Here is an 18,298-nt window from a genome sequence, read left to right as displayed (position 1 = left end):
AAGAAAACTGGTCTGCATTGCCCTTCCACCAGCATCCCACAGCTGTTACTCCTCTTCTCCAGGTACCAGGGCTCAAAGTGGCTGCAACTTACACAGACCTATTAAGTGGCCAGGCCCTGTGGTAGCCCACACAGACTGACCCTAACTCCCCTGTGTTTTCCCACTCTGCCTGTGCAGTCAACAGAAGCACTAATAAAATAAATACATTAATACATAATTAATCCTACCTCTATCCCTCCGGCCTTTTCTCCCTGGAAGCCCCAGACGTGATCTCATGCATCCTGTCAAAGCCCCAGAAGAGCTATGAGGAAGCTCTGTGCAGATGATGGGGAAGGGCTGGCACCCATGGACCACAGGGCCTTCAAATCAGCTGTTACCCAGTCTTAGCTCCAGCAACAACCAACTGCCCTTCCTCAGCTCTTAGCCTCTGAGTAAGAGGTTTTAGGGTGAAGACTCATTTGCACCCTTCCTCTGGTCTCTGGGATAGTGCTGGGCTAAGCAGGAGGAATAGGAGCTGAGGTGAACTCTACCACCCTGTGGTAGGATGTGTCTTATGCGTGTGCTCGAGAACACACACACACACACACACACACACACTCACACACACTCACACACTCACACACTCACACACTCACACAGGGATAGTGGGTGTGGCCGTTATAGCACTCTGTTGTAGCAAGTCAGCAGAGAGCATTGAGAGTCCCAGGGAGGAAGGCAGAATGAGTAAAGCATCCGAGAGCAGGCTCAATGCTCAGGATGCTCCTCCTTTCCCCAGTGTCCAAAGAGGCAGTGGCTGCTGCTGTCTTCATCGTATGAGGAGGAGCCCAGGTTTAGAGCCCTGCCTGGGTCACATGAACTCACATGGTCAGGACTGGATGACAGGCTATCCGGGGGAAAGCCTCAAACTTCAAGCATACTTTAGAAGCCAGTGACCGCTCCTGAGGGTTTCCTGTCATGGGTCTGCTCCCTTGTACTTGTGCACAGGTTCACCTGAATCAGGACGGAGCTGAATCAGAACTCTTTGGAAATATGGTGCTTTTGTGTGGGGCCAGGCAGCTGCAGGCCTGTGATTTAAAGGCCCATCGCATGAGTGCCCTCCCTCCCTATCACTGTGGACTCTGTATGTCGACTCTCAGCCTGGACTGTCCATATTCTTTCATCTCACATCCACTTTGGCCAAGGTCCCAGCATCTCACCCCACCAGTCTTCCTCTCAGCCTCCTTTCTATCCCTGCCTCTACTCACCTGGCCCCACCCTGTGTCCTCCCTTGTAACCTGTGAGGTGTATGTCTTGTGCTTGTCCCTCTTATCCCCTCCAGTGGTCCCTCTGCCGTGCTTGACCCAACTCTGGCTCCATGTTCTCTGGGCAGCCACACTCAGGTCTGTGTGACCTCTGTTGTGGGAGAGTTTCCCTTGCCTTAGGTAGAGTGGCTTGGATTTACCTTCTTTTCTTCTGGGTTGGAGATACATGGGACTCTGATCCCACGTCACTCCATGGCTTGTCTTTCTTACACCCCTTAGGTCCTTGGCATGTGGTGGGCACACAGAGATTAGAGGATGTCTACAGTAAAGACTTTCTTAGCCAGATCCCATGTGTGTACGCCCAGCCCTGGGCTCTCTCTCTGTTTCTCTGTTTCTCACCTCCCCTCAAAGCCTGCCCTGGCCCAAGCTAGAAAACTTGGAACCAAAGTCTACCACTGTGAGGATCAGTGTCCTTGTTCTACCAGGTCTAGGGACTGCTTTCTGTCCTGTGCTCCTGGTCAGCCAGGCCTGGGCTTCTAAGAAGGGAGGTCTCCCTCAGTGGCAGGCTCCCAGGTAGGAGAAGGAAGCCACCACCACCTGTATAAACAACTGACACCCCAAGGGACCTGTCAAAATGAGGTTTGTCCCAAAGAGGCTCCCAGGGCAATGGCATATTTGGAATCCAGTTTGAACTAAAAGTCATGCAGAGACTATGGGGTGAGAAGGTGAAAAGAAGGCTTAGGGTCCAGTGTCTCTGAGTGGGACTCCAGAGAGAACCCAAAGCCAGGGGCTGTGGTACAAATAGCAGCAGGTCTCAGGTGGCCTTGTCTCTTTGTTATCTCTTGGGCTGGTTGGGGCCTGGTGTCCTTAATACCTGGCCTGTGAAGAGGGTTTGGAGTCAAAGTGCTGTCCTTTGGGTTTGGGGTTCCCCATGCTGGCTGAGGCATTGCTCTAGTCTTGCCCCTTCCTCAGGTGGGTGGCCACGCTCCAGCTGCAAGGATGTTCTGGTCAGACAGGCTGTGTCTGAAATGAGCAGGGAGGGGGCCCCTGGAGGCCTCCAAGCCCACGATTCTAGGTCATCTCCTGCAACATCCAGAGAATGGAGTGGTATTTATAGCCACCAGCGGCCACTGAGGGTGGAGAAGCCAGCACGAGCTATGACGCAGGCCCGACCCCCCTCACTGCCATCCCCCACTCCAGAGCCTTCCTGGGATGTGCAGGAAAGGACTGTGCCTGCTGAGGAAACAGGCTTTGTCACATTACCGCCCTGAGCCTTGAGGGAGATGAGGCACTAGTGCTGGCCTGGCCGGAGCCTCAGCCTCTCTGGTCTCACCAGGACCTAGTCTGGCCCGAAGATACTGGGTGGGCACCCTATTAGCGCTCACCTGCTGCTAGTCTTCATACATGCTGCCAGTCACTCTTTTCTTGAAAGGTTTGCCCCCCCCCCAAGATAGGGTTCTCTCTTAGTCAGGTTAGGGGCAGCACAGAAGCCTGCCTCATCCCTCAACAGTGAGCAGTAGCCCCAGGTTGACTGAAACAAGGCCTGCCAAACCCTTGCTACTGCCCCTGCTCTGGTCTTGCCAAGTGGCAGCAGAGGGCCCCAGCTCCACCTCCTGCTACACCAAGGGAGTGAAACCACAGAAGTGACAGTGTGACAAGGCTGGGCACCTGCCTATCAGGGGCAAGGCCTCTTGAAAGGAAGGTAAAACCAAACAGATTGGGCCCTGCTTCTTTTCAGCCTTAACCTATCCTGAACAAAGTGGACTGTGGGTTCTGTCCAGATTCCACATGGGCAGCTCTGTGTTGGAAGCATGAGCCTTATTCCCCAGTGCCTCTGATTTTCGGCCTCCTGGTTGCTAAGCCATCACAGACTAGGACAGAAGTAGGCAGAGCCTAAGTTTTCTTCTCAGGACTGTGCAGTGTAATAGAGAAGGTGAAGCCCACACCAGAAACCTGCAGAAAGCAGGCCACTGGCTGAACCACCTCCCACCAGGGCTGGAGTTGGGGGCAGGTGGGGACAGGCACCCAAACAGACCTCCACAAGAGGACAGACTCTCTGGCCAGGCGCAGTTGGTGGGAACCATGGAGGGGAGCAGGGCCTGGCACAGAACCAAGAGTTGGGATATAAAGGTTGGTCTTGGTGATCATGGCAGGATGCAGGGGCTCTGAGCACTTGGTAGAAAGCTTTAGAGCCAATGCCCGAGAGTTTAATTTTATTTAAAGGCCACTTAGGAACCATGATATGCTTTAAGGAAAAAAAACTATTGGAAGTGTATGTGATGGGGGAGGGCGCACGCATTTCATAGCATGCCTATGGAAGTCTAGGACAACTTTGTGGAGCTGGTTCTGCCCGTGCTCCATCAAATCAGGTTATCAAGCTTGTGTGGCAAGCGTCTTTACCTGCTGAGCCATCTCTCTGGCCCATGCTAGGTTTTTGAAAAGAACGGTTCCTAAGCAGTGTATGTAGTTCACACTGCCAAGCACCCAAGCATCCTGTCTGTGTCAGAGCCTGCTCTCAACATTCCACAACTTTGAAATGGTTTTGTCCCCACCATCCCTCAGCCCATGAGGGAAGCACTGTCATCAGTGTCAGCCGTTTACTGATGGGGAAATGGTCATTGACTCATCTGACTCATCATAGGAAGTGGCTGGCCCCTCCCGCACTGCACTCTGAAGTCTTCGCCCAGTGGATGGCTGAGAAATAAGTCCCTGGGACCAGTGCCAGGTCCAGCCTGTGCTCCACCCAGCAGTGGGGGCCTTCCAGGCACTGCTCCTTCTTGGAGACCTGTGTGACTTGTGATGAGTCCAGCTTTGTCCTACTGACGGGTAAGAGGGAAGAGGGAGTGTGAAAATAGAAGTTGTGGCCTGAGGTCAAGTGTTTTCTCCTGTAGACTGGTCTGCTCTCCTAGCTCGGGAGATGGAGGAGATATGGAATGGCCTCCCGATTCTGAACAGCATCCCAAGGCTGTCTCCCTAAATGCCAGAATTGACCAGAGGGCTCCTCTGTCTCATGGCTCTCAGGCATTTTCGAGCACTTAGTCCAAAACCTAGAAATGTGTGCAGCAGTTAAACCTTGGCTCTAAATGACATGGAGTGCCAGGCCCCAGAGACCTACCTGCTGTGATCACCTCCCTTCATCAGGGCTCCCCTCAAATAGCACAGAAAGAAGGAGAGCCAAGCAAAGGAGAGGCTGGGCCATAGCTTGTGCTGTCGGTGGTCCCATATTCCACAGTTGGGGCAGAGGGTAGGTGCGGCCTCTGAGACACTGAGCTCTGTAGAGCAGCTCCCCGGGGAAGGAGCTCCGCTTGCTGTCATTTGATCCCTGCTGGCTTTGAAGATGACTTGAGAGTGGCTGAAACCCAAGAGCTGGAGCTTCTGGCCTGTGCCCTAGATGGCTGGACTGCCCAGGAGGTGTCTCTCTAAGGCACATATAACTCAACTGGAGGCTTTCTCTCACCTCTGAGCAGCATGCACCCCAAGCAGACCAGATCCGAGGGCTGGTCCACTGCCTGTGGAGGTGGGGCTGAACGTGGCTCAGGGTAGGCTGGGCCCAAGGGGTGGGGGTTCCCAGAGGGGAGGTGTCACGCTTGGTGTGCCCACTTAACACCTCATTAACAACCTCATTAGGGATCCCCTAAGGAAGCAGGGAGGTGCTGACTCCTCTGTGAGGTGTTACCAGCACTAGAGACTGACAGTCTCCTCTGGAGGAAGTTCTCAGGAGTTGAGAATGGGGGACAGCTGAGATCTGGTGAACTTCCCTGCAGGGGCCCATCTAGGAAGCCAAGAACTCCCAGCATGTAGCCCCAGCAAAAGGGAGGCTTTCAGGGAAGAACAGTGTGAGGAGTTACGTTGGACTGAGAGAGCTTGTGGAGGCTTCTGTCCTCAAGGGTGTGTTGCGTTTAGGTGGGGAAGAACTCTGCAGTAGGAAAGCCTGAAACTCAGTTACACAGACAGATAAGGCAGATAGGTACTCAGCTTTTTCATAGGAATATGGATTTGGAGTGGTGTACAGCCTTGTGGCCTTGGGCAGGAGCTCAGTGGCCCAAGCTGTCCCCTCTAGAGAGATGGCACTCCTGCCTCACTGACGTGTGGGTCCAAGGAGTGAAGACCCTGCTAGCTTCATCAGAGGCACCACCAACCCTACCTGAGAAGAAGTCACTCAAGGACTGGGGCTGGTGCAGGTCTGCCTGCTACTGGGAATAGAGGGCCAGGGACTGTCTGCTGCAGGGCAGCAGGCTTGGTGCAGAGGTAAAGATCCTGCACACACTGCAGGGAAACTGATGTATGCATCAGAGTGGGAACAAACCAGGCTTCCTTGAGCTACTCGTTCTGTGTGCTCAGCTGCCCCTCACAGTCCGTCCCCCTCCAAGGAGGGACTTCATGCATTATCTCATTTGCACACAAGGAAAATGAGGTTCAGAAAAGTGATGGTCACAGGCCAATAGAAATAACAGAACCAAGATCTTGCACCATGTCAGCCCTGATCCAGAACTGGAGGAAGGCGGTGGCTGCTTCTTGGAGCAGCCTCCAGCTCTGTGTACTTGAAGGAGGGAGTGGTTAGGAGATCCAGTGGAGTGAACTGCACTGCAAGGGATGGGAGGAGACTGGCTGCAGGCCTACTGCTACCTGCCTGCTTCAGCCCTGCAGCTCCCAGGGGAAGAATGCAACCTGAGGCCAGCACGGCTTGGCTTGCTTGCGTGTCTGAGCCCCTCCAGGTCACTTCTGCCCAGAGAACTGAATGGAACAAGTACGAGAGGCCTATGGGGAGAAGAAGATCTCTAAGGAAGAATTCAGAAGGAAAGTCTGGCCAAGCTGAGGGACCTTTCACCTTCAGGAACAACCCCTGCCCAGGACAGAGTGTGGGGAGAGGGTCCTGCCACTCTCTCTGGCCCTTCCTTCCCCATTTCTCAGCCAGCAGCCCTCTCAGAACAGCCAGCAGGAAGCGAAAGGCCCCAATTGATTCCTGGGGAGTTGGCTGGTGTCAGTGACAGGGCCTGGTGGCAGATGGCAAATTCTTTTCATTGAAGAGGAGTTGGAAAATAATTAGCGTGAGAACTAGAAGTGGAGCTGGCGATACATGGAGCCTGGTGAACGTTTGGTGGGGAGGGGCTGGCCAAGCAGGGCTCTGGAGCCTCGTGCCTGCCTCCAACATAACTGAACTGAGGGACCTTGGGCAAGTTACCTGAACCTCTCTGAGCCTCTGAGCCTTGCCTATAAAATGGGGAGAAAAATAGCAGTTCATGGCGAGTGTTAGAAGTATGAAAGGGGATTCTGTGACTGCTTGAAACCACATCTAACAGTCTGAAACACTACATAATTAAAAAAACACGCGTGGCTGAGTAACTGTTGGAAGCATATCTAGTTCAGTGCAGGTATCACCCTAGTGGCAGGGTTGCCTTCTCATTGCCCCATTCCTGTAACTCCAAGCCTGACCCCCTGATGGCACTTTTATAGGAAAAGGTCTCTGGTCACAAGCCCAACAGAACAGAGCTGGCTTCACAGCCTGCCTCTACTTGCCCCTTGCTGTATTTCTAACTTCATGGAGCCCCAGTTTCCCCATCTATGAGATGCAGACAGGCAGACTAAGCTGGAGGGATGGAGTGAGGACCCCTAATGCTAGGGGTAGAGAATGTGAAACTCTGTCCTTCGAGGCCATAGGTGCAGGTGAGAGTGTGTCAGGTGTCTGTTAGCCTCAGACCCTGGCTGGGGGACAGAAGACTGGCTTTCCTCTCCCGGTCTAGCTGCACCAGGCACATTGTCTATGCTCCACGGGGCCAGGCATTTGAGGACCTCTCTCCTGCTGAAATTCTGCCCTGGCCCTGGGCAGACTCAGCTCTCCCTTCTGCTCCAGCACAGCTGATGTGTGAAAAGCAACAGCTTTTGGGCCCCTAACTTGGGTTGCACACGCCCGGGCACAGGCTGGTGGCACACGCGGCCCTCAGCCCACACAACTTTCTGTCACCTCCTTTGCTACCATCACCCTTCCTGTGCCTTCAAAGGCCAGCCCCTTGGCCACCCTGCCCAGGTGGGCTGTAGGCCTGGAAATGAGAAAGACAATACTTCCTCAGGGATTCTTGGAGGAATGGCCCTGGTGTGTTTGTGTGCCTGAGAAGGCAGTGTCAGGCTGACAGACAACGCAGGCTACTGTTGGTCCTCTCCGTGGTCTTCAGTCTACGCAGAGGACACTCTCTTTGGCTCCTGGACGCTCTAGGGTGTGAGTAGACCTGCAGGTTCTACTACAGTGACACCACACCAGGACCTAAGCCATGGTCAGGCCTAAGACAAGCCCTGTAGATTGGCACCCATTCGTTCTCACTCTAGCCTTGGTAATGCAGCATCCCACTGTACAAAGGCAGAAACCACATAGCACCGCTCAGGTGGTTGGAGGGGGCTCCAGCGAGCTTTCAAGGGGGCATTGCCTGGTAAGCAGAGCAGGTGTGAGCCAAGGTGTTGACCAAGACAGGGCTGTTGCAAGCCTTGGAGTTACAGTGGTGGTTTGGGGTGATGTCACAGGGCATTGTATGCCTACTGAATCCTAACTCCTGAAGTTCTCAATTGAGACTGGCAAAGGCAGCAGCAAGGATTTAGGAAGTTAACTCTAAGGCAATCTGTCAGGGGCCAGGTTGGGTTGAGGGGCCTGCAGCCCCCATAAGGGAGTAGTCAAGGAGGACTTCAAAGGGGAGGTGCCTTTGTCTGGCCTAGAAAGATGAGTTTGTGTGGCAGGAGTACAGAGTAACCAAGGCATCGTCTTCATCACAGCCTCTGCAGAGAGCAGTAAGCTTGGGGCAAGTGGGGGTCACTTCACAAATATGTGTGGAAGGTGAGGTGTTGGAGAGCCTCCCTATCTAGAAGGTTCCTGCCAGGTGAGGGCAGGTTGTGTGCATCCCCAACCGTGCATGGAATCAAAGATGGTGCCCAGGTTTGATCCCTATTGCCACATAAAACCAGGTATGGGGTATATTACCTGTAATTCCAGCACTCTGGAGGTAGAGGTTTAAGGTCTTGACACATATTTTGTGGCCAGCCTAAGATACAGAGACCCTATAACCAGATAATAATGATGTTGCTGATGGTGATGGTGACAATGGTGGTGGTGGTGGTGGTAGTGATGATGATGACAGAGAAGGCAGCATGTGCATTTTAAAAAGAAGTTTGCATTTTTAGGAAGAGGAACTCGCAGAATGGTCAATATTTAACCCAGAGGCCTGAATCATCACCAGGAAAATCTGGCCATGGTAAGGGAGGGGGCAGAAAAAGAGACCCCTTAGGGCTGTCTACCTAAGTCATTCCAACCACATGAAGGGTACTCCTGGTACCTGTTCACACCTGCTTGGGACCTGGAACTGTTTGACATCCACCTGGGCCTGGCACCCCTTCATACCTGCTTGGAGCTGGTAACCCCCTCACACCCGTCTGGGGCCTGGTACCTCTTCACAACCACCTGTGTCCTGGTGCCCCTTCACACCCTCCAGAGTCCTGGTGCCCCTCCACACCCTCCAGAGTCCTGGTGCCCCCTCCACACCCTCCAGAATCCTGGTGCCCCTTCACACCCTCCAGAGTCCTGGTGCCCCTCCACACCCTCCAGAGTCCTGGTGCCCTCCACACTCCCTGGCTCCTGCTACTCCTTACATTCCTGCCTAGGTAGGGGTAGCTAAGCTCCTGCTGGAGTGGATGTGGCCTGCCCTGGAAGTCCTCAGGGTCTGGGAGGAGAGTGCTGACCCCACCACAGTTTAGTCTTTAGGGGCCACTCTGGGAATGGGGTTGGGGGAACTGAGGAGGTGCTCTACAGCTGCCCCAGGCCAGGAAGTGGCTGGGCCCTCCCCCTTCCAAGACATTTCCTCCAAATGAAATCACAGCTCCAGCAAGGGAACAGGCCCCCCATTGTAATGGGCTGGGGTCTCCAAAGAAAGGACGTCTTTCAGACCCATAAAAATAGAAGCCTTAGGATTTATGAATCTGTACAGGGGAAGCCCCCTGCTCCTACTCCTCCCCTCCCCCGTGACCCAGTGGTGACCAGCCGAAGATTCCACTGCCTCGTCTGGGAGGGCAGCTGGGCTGCTAGGGGTTCACACGCACTCCTTCACCCCCACCCCCCCCACTGATGTGCTGTGGCGTTGGTCCAGCACTGTGAGGCTTCTGCAGACTTTCTCTCTTGGGATCCTGGCTGGAATTTTAAGAGGAAAACATAACTGACATGCCACAGGTACAAGCAGTAAGTTACACAGTTAGATGGTGGATGCTGGGTTTATAACTCCTGGGTCAGGACTTCTGCCTACGGAGTCCAGGACTCATGTTAGCTGCCCTGGGCAGAAGCTGGGAAGCTGGAGGGGATGTTGGGGAGGTATGGAACCCCAAATGCCAGTAACAGGAAATGTGTGGGGTCAGCCCTCCAAAATCTACCATATCACAGGAAGGCCCTGGTGCCGAGCACAGCTGCTAGCCATGGATGCTCATCGCCTCCCCCACCCTGCCCCAGCAGCCATGGATGCTCATCACCTCCCCCACCCCGCCCCAGCAGAGTACAGGTGCTATTGGCCCTGTCATTCCAACAGTGTCATGGTCCTGCAGTCATGGCTGCAAGACCTGGGGTCAGAGAGGGCAAGGTAAGGTCAGGCCAGGGTTCTAAGTGCAAGGACCAGGGTACTGGGCACCTGGTGAGCTACAGTGTTAGCCTTTCTAGACTCCTTGAGGAAGGGTGGGAGAGGAGTCACACCCAGTGTGACTGTGAAAGGGCCATATTCTGCTTGAGGTGATGCACCAGGTCGCTGGCAGGGGTAGGACCCTCCCTGACCGGCCTCACTGGGTAAGCATGGCATCTCCCCTGGCCTGATGAAGACAAAATGCAGGGCCTCAACAGGTGATGGTGCTGCTCCCGCCCCACTTCCCTGAATGTGTGTGGGCAGAGCGGTGCCACCTCCAGCTTCCCACTCTGAGCCACCTGCACACGAGGGGGGAACAGGTACAGCAGCTGTTGGCAGCTCTGCCCGCCCCAGCCTTGCTGCCACCCATGAGGCCCTAGCTCCTTCCCATTCATTATTCCAAACTCCGAGCTGTGTTCAGGCCTCCTTGTCCCGGATCTTGCTCCAGTCCTCAGCTCCAGTCTACAGTAGACCTCCCCACCCCCAAGCCACCCCAGCAGCAGCTGCTTCCTCACTCTGCATCTTTCTCCTGCTTCTCACAATCTGCCTGACTCCTCCTCGAGGGTGGGATGATGTCACTTCCTGGGGGTGGGGGGAGTAGGCACGACCCCAGCCGCTGCTCAGGCAGCCAGCTCTGCTTCTGGGCACTCCTTGGGAGTGTTCACTGGCTGGTCCTGAGAGATAAGCCCAGCGGAGCCTGTCCTGACATGACATGCTGCCCAGCCACCTGGCCCCGTTCCCCTTCTCCCACTGGCAGGGCTATGCTCACAGGTCCAGGAAGATTTGGCTAGTTCCTTCCATATACATGTGTTTTCTTTGGACCTGTCACTAGAGAGAGGAGGACCTGCTGTCTACCCTTGGACCAGGTGCCATGTAAACCTCTGCTGGCCCTGGGGGACAGCTGCCCTCTCGTGGGGTGCCCAGCCCTCTGTAGAAGGGGTTTCTCTCTGCACAGGACACATAGAGCTGTCCTGGACCAAGTCCTGGGTTTCTGCTCAGACCAGCCTTCCACTGTGCTACCAGTGCTCTTCCCAGCTCCACAGGAGGCCCCTAGCTCCTGGCCACTCCTGAGCTTGTTGGTGGCTGGTCTGTACCCAGCTACCTCAGAGAAGTAAGCATCAAGCAGTGAAAGCTATCAGGTCAAGGGTGTGTTAGAGCAGCTGCCCTCCTCACAGTGAGGGGCCGATGTCACTAGCCAGAATCCCAACCTGAACCATGACAGTGGCTGAGAGTTTTGTAAGCTGGAGTCAAACCACACTCACAGCTCAAAGGTGAACAAGAAACCAAAGGCCTCGCTGTGCAAAGCCTTAAGGAGAAGATCTGACATGCTGGGCATCCTCACCCTCCACCACTCACACACTCCTCTCCCAGCCTCCCCAGGCCTTTCGTGTCCCTCCCACTCCACAGGGCTTTCTGCTCAGGGACCCTTGCTCTTAGTTCCGAAAGCTTCGGCCCAGAACCATAAGTACTGGTCAGATTTCCTTGTGGAAAGACAGGACCCTGGGAGCCAAACATCCCATTGATCCCACATGTGACAAAAGAGTGAGCTTAGGGTCTTCTTATCTCTTTTTTTGAGACCTAGGCTACCTTCAGAATCATGGTCCTAAGTCTCCCAAGTGCAGGCAGCCAACCAGAGCCTAGGTCTTCAGTGGAGCTGAGCAGTTACTACAGGAATGACCATTGGGCAGGTGCCAATCAGGTGGTGGGCAGGAGTGACCTCAGGGGACAGGCTGAGGGTGCTGTCAAGACCTTTGTTGTTAGGGAGCTTGAGAGGGCAGTGGGCAGCTTCTACCTGGGTCAGCATCTCTAGTGCCTGGAGGCCAATTGGGTGGGGACTGGTGCCAACACCCAAGGTGCCTGAGCATACCCGGTGGTAGCTCAGACGGTTCCAGGGTACTCTTCTTGCTTTCAGGAGGTGAGCGCCTGGCCCGCTGAGCCTCCCAGAGCTGCCAGCCATGCCCGGGATCGTGGTGTTCCGGCGGCGCTGGTCTGTGGGCAGCGATGACCTCGTGCTGCCTGCTATCTTCCTCTTCCTGCTGCACACCACCTGGTAAGTCTCAGCACTGAGGCCACAGTCCTGGGTTTGAGGAGGAAGGTCTGGAAGGAAGCTTTCCACCTGTTCTTCCATGCCAAGTCCAAAGCTGACTCTGCCCTGCTCCTAGGCACTCCTCCAGGTAGGTATCCCCCAGGGTTCAGGACCCCTCCTGGCCAGCGGTCTTTCTGACCTCGGCCGTGGAGTAGTAGTCACTGCCGATGCCTCCCCGTGCTGACAGCCGGGCACATCGGAGACACCCAGAGCCAGGTGGACAGTGTTCTTGTTGGGGAGGTACCTGTCTTCTTTTCCTCCTACTGATCTGCCCCGAGTGTGCCGGCCAGGGCAGCGTGAGGGCAGCGTGAGGGCAGCGTGAGGGCAGCGTGAGGGCAGCGTGAGGCACAGAGGCAGCCCACTCTGTCCACTGTTCGGCTCTGCAGGTTTGTGATCCTGTCTGTGGTGCTCTTCGGCCTGGTCTACAACCCGCACGAGGCCTGCTCCCTGAACCTGGTGGACCACGGCCGAGGCTACCTGGGCATCCTTCTGAGCTGTATGATTGCTGAGATGGCTATCATTTGGCTGAGCATGCGTGGGGGTATCCTCTACACAGAACCCCGGGACTCCATGCAGTACGTGCTCTACGTGCGCCTGGGTAAGGGACCCTACAGGGAGCCGGGACTGTTCTTAGGGCTCCATGCCCTTGTGCACTCTTTCACTCCCTCAGGTTTTGGTTGGCCAAACCCTGAGGAGCATGGAGTACCTTACTGGACTGACAGTCCAGTCCACCAGCTGTTTTGTGAATCTTTTCCTTAGGGAACACACCCACTTATTTATATGTTGCCTTTTGTGTTTTGGTACCATAATGGCAATTGAGAAATTTCTTTTGTGACTGGATGGCCACAGAATCTGAAATGCTTGCTCTTGTGGCCATTTGTAGACAAACTTAGTTGAGCCCTATTCGAAACTGTGAGCCTGTCTGTAAAATGCTTGGTGATCCTTCTGAAACAGATCAGGAAACCCCTGAGGCCAGGCTGAACCAGCTCCCCAGAGGACTAGCCTATATCACTTTTGGGCCATGTCCCAGCAGCCTCTGGGGTATTCCCAGGGAACACTTCTCTCAAACTTCTCCACTGCTCCTGGGGAGGAAAGTGTTAGCTTTGTTTTAAAGATGAGGACATGAGGCCAGGAAGACTAATTAGCTCTTTCAAGGTCACACAGCTAAATCAAGATAGAAGAATCAGAGCTGGGATCTGAGCCCGTCCTGCTGTTTTAGCTGCATTGTCTGGGCTCTTAGCTGCTCTACTTTGCTGGCCCTGCCAGCTGTCTTCTCTCCTTTCCACTCCCACTGGGGCTCTGGACTTAGTACTCTGATGAACTGAGTACATGGCCACCATTGCTTGGATCCTGGGCCTCCTCTCATCCTCCTACCCCACCGAACCAAGTTTCTAAGTCTTCTGAGAAGTGCCAGTCTTCAGTGTCCTGTGATAAAGTTATTAGCAGTCTCTAATAGGGATGAGGAAATAGAGGCTCAGAGAGATTAGGTAACTTGCCTACAATGAGTCTGATCCCAGAGCTCCTGCAGGAAGGAAACTGTGAAATCGTGAGGAAGCTGGGAAGCACTTGCTCCCTCTTCACCTGTGCACTCACAGTCCTGGGAGGCAGTGGGGACTCGAGAGGACAAACCTGTGCAAGAGGACAGACCTGGCTCTGTGTATCCCTGCTGTGAGATGTAGAAGTCAGACAGCAGAAGCCAGGATGAGGTTCTTGGGCCCTTTCATGGTAGCAGACAGTGGCTTGTAGCCTTTAGTCAGAACCTGCCTCTCCTTGCAGCCATTTTGGTGATCGAGTTCATCTACGCTATCGTGGGCATCGTCTGGCTTACACAGTACTACACCTCCTGCAATGACCTCACTGCTAAGAATGTCACTCTCGGTATGCACCCCATCTGTCCCATCAGTGAAGCCAGCCCTGGGGTGGAGGAAATAGGACCCAGCTTGCAGAGAAAGGGGCTCAGGCACCACTCTAGGGAGACACCCAAGCGCAGTGCACCCTTCACCCAGTGCTCTGCCCTCTCACTTGGGGTCCTCACCAGGTGAACAGCCGCAGACATAGAACTGTCCAGGCAGCACTCGGCTGCTCATCACCTTCTCAAAAGTCTGCTCTGTGCCATGCGTGGGCCTTGAAGACCACAGCCTTCCGAGCCTTGCTTTTGAGCCTAAGAAACAGCTGGGGACATAGTGGCCACAGTGTCCTTTGTTCATTGCTCATGACCCAGGAAGGTGGACCCAAAACCAGTTCTTTCTTCTCATTGCTGCCGCCACAGGGATGGTCGTCTGCAACTGGGTGGTCATCCTCAGCGTCTGCATCACTGTCCTCTGTGTCTTTGACCCCACTGGCCGCACCTTCGTCAAGCTGAGAGCCACCAAGAGGAGGCAGCGCAACCTGCGGACTTACAACCTGCGGTTAGTCGAGTGGGTGGGTGGGCGGTGCCCTAGTGAGCTTTGCAGACCGGTGGGCAGAGGAGGGTCCTCTTCCCTCCAAATCGCACGCTAACCTCACTGAGCCACTGCTCTTTGTGAAGGCCTCACAGTCTCACTGCCTCTTCTGTTCTTGAAAAGGTAAGAATAGGCTGGGTGTGGTGGCAATGCCTTTCATCCCAGCACTCACTAGTAGTGAGGCAGACGCATTCAGACCAGTTCAGGACCATCCTAGTCTACATGGTAAGTTCGAGGCCAGCCAGAGCTACACAGTGAGATTCTGACTTTTTTTAAAATTTTAGATGTCTAAGAAAGTACATTGGTGTGTATAAACCACAATGGTGTATAGATACATAATAACAATTAATAAAAAGAGCAAGGAGAAAGAACGGGCACAAGGAGAGGTGTATGGGAAGGCTTGAAGAGAGAAAAGAGAAAAGAAAAATGATGTAATTATATTATGTTCTCAAGAATAAAAGAAATAGGGGCTGGGGATTTAGCTCAGTGGTAGAGCGCTTACCTAGGAAGCGCAAGGCCCTGGGTTCGGTCCCCAGCTCCGAAAAAAAGAACCAAAAAAAAAAAAAAAGAATAAAAGAAATAATCAAAAACAAAAGCCTGCCTGTGACAGTATTGCTGGTAAAGGAGATAAAATTCATTCGCCAATGTTAAAAGTGAGAGTTGTATCTTTTTCTTTATTAGTTCTTATTCTTGTGGGCACAATGCAGACATAAAAATTAAAAAATAAAATCTGAAAAAAAGTAAGAATAGCAGTTGCTGGTGCAGGATGTCGTTGTGAGATTTAAGTGAGATAATACATACCAAGTTGTTAACACTGGGCAAGACTGAGTTAATGGAAAGCCACTTGGTGGCGGCGGCGGCCTCTGGACACATACTCAGTTATGGTAACAGCAGCAGACACAAGCATTGTTCAGGGTGAGTCACAACCCAGGTCCTGCCTGTAATGGGGGTGGAGAACCAAGGTCCAGAGTTCAAGTGGTTGCCTGGTTACGTGGTGAAGCTGGGAACCAGCTCCCAGACTCACTTCGGAGCCTTTACCTAAGAGTTAGGTGAGGCTGCCTCCAGGTCTCAGAGGTTGTAAGAAGTTAATCAAGGAAGACTTCCTGGAGGAGACTTCACCTGGTGTTTAAAACAAGTGGTGGTGGCAGAGAAAGTGAGATGAGGGCATCCAACGTGACCATAGTGACTTCCTTACTGAAAGCAAGGGACGCTCCCAGGATGAGTCACCATAGCCCCCACAATCGGACTTCTCCTGGAAGGCAGGCCCCATGCTCAGCCCTTTGTGATTAATCAGTCCTTTTGCTATCCTAGTGCAGCTGTGAGACCCCCTTCTAGGGAGTCACTGCCCCAAGCCGCAGTGGTGGGGTGTGGAGTGGCATCCATCTCCAGCCCAGGGGAGCAGGCTGCCAAGACCCCTGCCCAGCAGGCCTGACCCCACCCCAACTCATGCCTCAGACCTTCCATGTCAGCCACCAACTTGTCACCGCCTCCAGCACCACACCCATGCCTGGTCTGGCCACATCCCAGCCTGAAATGTCAGGCCTCGGAGCCAGGGCTTCACGGCCCGTTTCCCTCAGTGCAGCTGGCCACCGCTCCTGTCCCACTTTGCCTGCTCTGAGCACATGCTGCACCCGACCTGTTTCTGGGTTCCTGGGCTCTGGAGAAAACCTCCTTCCCTCCCTGACTCTGGGAGTTTGCCTCTGGGGCTCCAGGGATAGGAGCTTGTACAGCAGGGGCTGGCGCTCACTGCCATTTTAATTAGGAAGCTCCCTGTGGTTTCCAGGCCCTGTCGGAGGCCATAGCTTACAGGCCCTTGACCTGTTGTGGTTTCTCCAGGTCTCCTGCAAGGCTGGAGAGCACAGCCAGGCTGACTACCTGCCTGACTGTCCTCCACTGGCTTTAAAACTAACATTCTTTCTTACAGGGACATTTTTCAAGCTATCAGCTCCCAAGGGCAGGGACGTGCACACCCCGGTTGCCACATGGTTGTTATTTTGGTTTCTGGAAGCCGGGAGTGTGTCTAAGTTTTGGCCCTTTCTCTTCCCAGTGAAGTCTGGTGGGGATCGGGGGAGGGTGCTATTCCCGGCTCTTTCCCAGGAGCCTTGACCTTGGGTTTTTGTAGAAGGAATGTCTGCCCCCTTCTACATAGTGAGTCAGGGCTGTTGGGGTCCATGAACTTCCTGTCCAGACTTGGTATGTGTCTCCCTGGCGTGACCAGTAGCCTGAAGGGTGGTTGCACTTGACCAACCTGTCAGCCTCTCACACAACCCTATGATCAACTGCCCCCTGGCGTTCACTCTAGGTTCTCAGTGGCGTGAGCATTTCCATCTGGCTAGAGGCTGGGGAGGAAATTTCTCATTCTGCATTTGAAAGCCCTGTTGGATCAGAAAGCACAATGTTTGTGATGCCTCGGGAACCGAGCTTCTCTCCCTCTTCATCAGCCCCTGAGTGGCAGGCATTGGTGTAGGACGCAAGGCTGTTCCATTTTCTAGGAACTGCAGGTCTCCAGGACAGCTGGTCTCTTACATCATCCCTAGCCCCTCCCGGTGCCTCCTTTTTGGTCAGCTGCCTATGTAACCAGGGTTAAAGGAATGGAAAGTAGTTCTTGGCTGCACCTAAGAGCCAAGAGGCACATCGAGAGCCAGTCTGTCACTCCTGATGACTGTTAAGTGACTTGGATGCATCTGAGTGCCACCTTGCCTTTGCCCTGACTCGGTGACAGGCTTTTAAGGGGACAGAACATGGCTCAAAACCCAGTCATGGCCTCTTCTGGCTTTGTTTTGGAATTCACAGTGTTTAGTGTTAGAACTATTCTCTCTCTCTCTCTCTCTCTCTCTCTCTCTCTCTCTCTTGAAATACAGTTTCTCTGTATAGCCCTAACTTGACTTTTCTGGAATTTGCTCTGTAGACCAGACTAGTCTTGAATTCATAGAGATCCATCCACCTGCCTCTCCCTCCCAAGTGCTAGGCTTAAAGAAATGAGCCAAGACCAGTGCTACCAGAGATATTCTGTTATCTTTGTGGTCAAAATGTACCAGCTTCCTAGGCGCCCAGGCTGGAGATGCCTTCGTGGCAAAGTAGCTTGTTGTTCTCTCTGCTCACTGACTCCCCAGGTGACCTGAGGAGGGAGAACAGGAGGGACAGGGGGCAACCATGCAGGCAGTGTACCTGCCCAACCCAGACAGCAGCTGGGGAGTGTGAGGGCCTCAACAGCTCCTCATGTTGGCTAGCAAGAGCGTCCAAGAAATACACTGGCAGGCTGACCGCTGGGTCACTGGTCACACAGCTGTAGCTAGCCTGCTGCTTATCCTCCCCAAGTGTATCCTGGGAACAAGCCATCCTGTTTCTATAACATCTGGCCAGCTCCTCTAATCCAGACCCCGTGACCTGACACGTGTCAACTGTCTACCTTCACAGGCATCGGTTAGAGGAGGGTCAGGCCACCAGCTGGTCCCGCCGTCTAAAAGTGTTCCTCTGTTGCACCCGGACAAAGGATTCCCAGTCAGTAAGTACCCACAGTTGCTTGCCTCAAGTCCTCTCTCCGCTGTGCAAGTGCCTTTTACTCCTCTGGTAATGCCGAGTGGGTGGGGCATTGTGAGCAGAGTGACTGCCTGCTTGTGGGATAGTCTACCCTTTCACTGAGGTATAGCCCCACCCCGCAAAGCCATTCACCTGTTTCACTGTGGAAACAGAAAGGGTTTGATGTCTGATTTGGTACCCTTGGAACATGGTTTAGTTTACAAGAAAAATACCATGTGGTCAGCAGTGGATGGATCTGGAAGGTCTGGGGTGCTGTTGAGTGCTTAGCCTGAGGCTGGGTGCTACACACGTCTGAAGTCTGGGGTGTGTGTTGAAGAGCAAGCTCTGCAGAAGCTGTCTCTGAGCAGGAAG

At 53.8% G+C, this 18,298-nt stretch overlaps 1 protein-coding gene across 2 annotated transcripts in view; it reads left to right on the top strand.

Annotated features, from left to right (window-relative positions):
- Positions 1–18,298, top strand: part of Dagla (diacylglycerol lipase, alpha) — a 56,672-nt gene that overhangs the window by 19,884 nt on the left and 18,490 nt on the right. Inside the window, exons 1-6 of one of the 2 annotated variants that reach the window (XM_087563570.1) lie at positions 8,411–8,476; positions 11,793–11,930; positions 12,353–12,564; positions 13,743–13,844; positions 14,236–14,374; positions 17,825–17,912. In XM_087563570.1, the coding sequence (XP_087419696.1) occupies positions 11,836–11,930; positions 12,353–12,564; positions 13,743–13,844; positions 14,236–14,374; positions 17,825–17,912 (636 nt within the window). In that variant the 5' untranslated portion in view covers positions 8,411–8,476; positions 11,793–11,835. 2 annotated transcript variants of the gene reach the window in all.

The sequence above is a fragment of the Rattus norvegicus genome, chromosome 1 (assembly GCF_021556685.1).
Source record: "Rattus norvegicus strain SHRSP/BbbUtx chromosome 1, alternate assembly SHRSP_T2T, whole genome shotgun sequence".
Taxonomy (NCBI): Eukaryota; Metazoa; Chordata; class Mammalia; order Rodentia; family Muridae; genus Rattus; species Rattus norvegicus.
The sequence above is the reverse complement of the archived record's forward strand: the minus strand, read 5'-3'. Positions and strand labels throughout refer to the sequence as shown.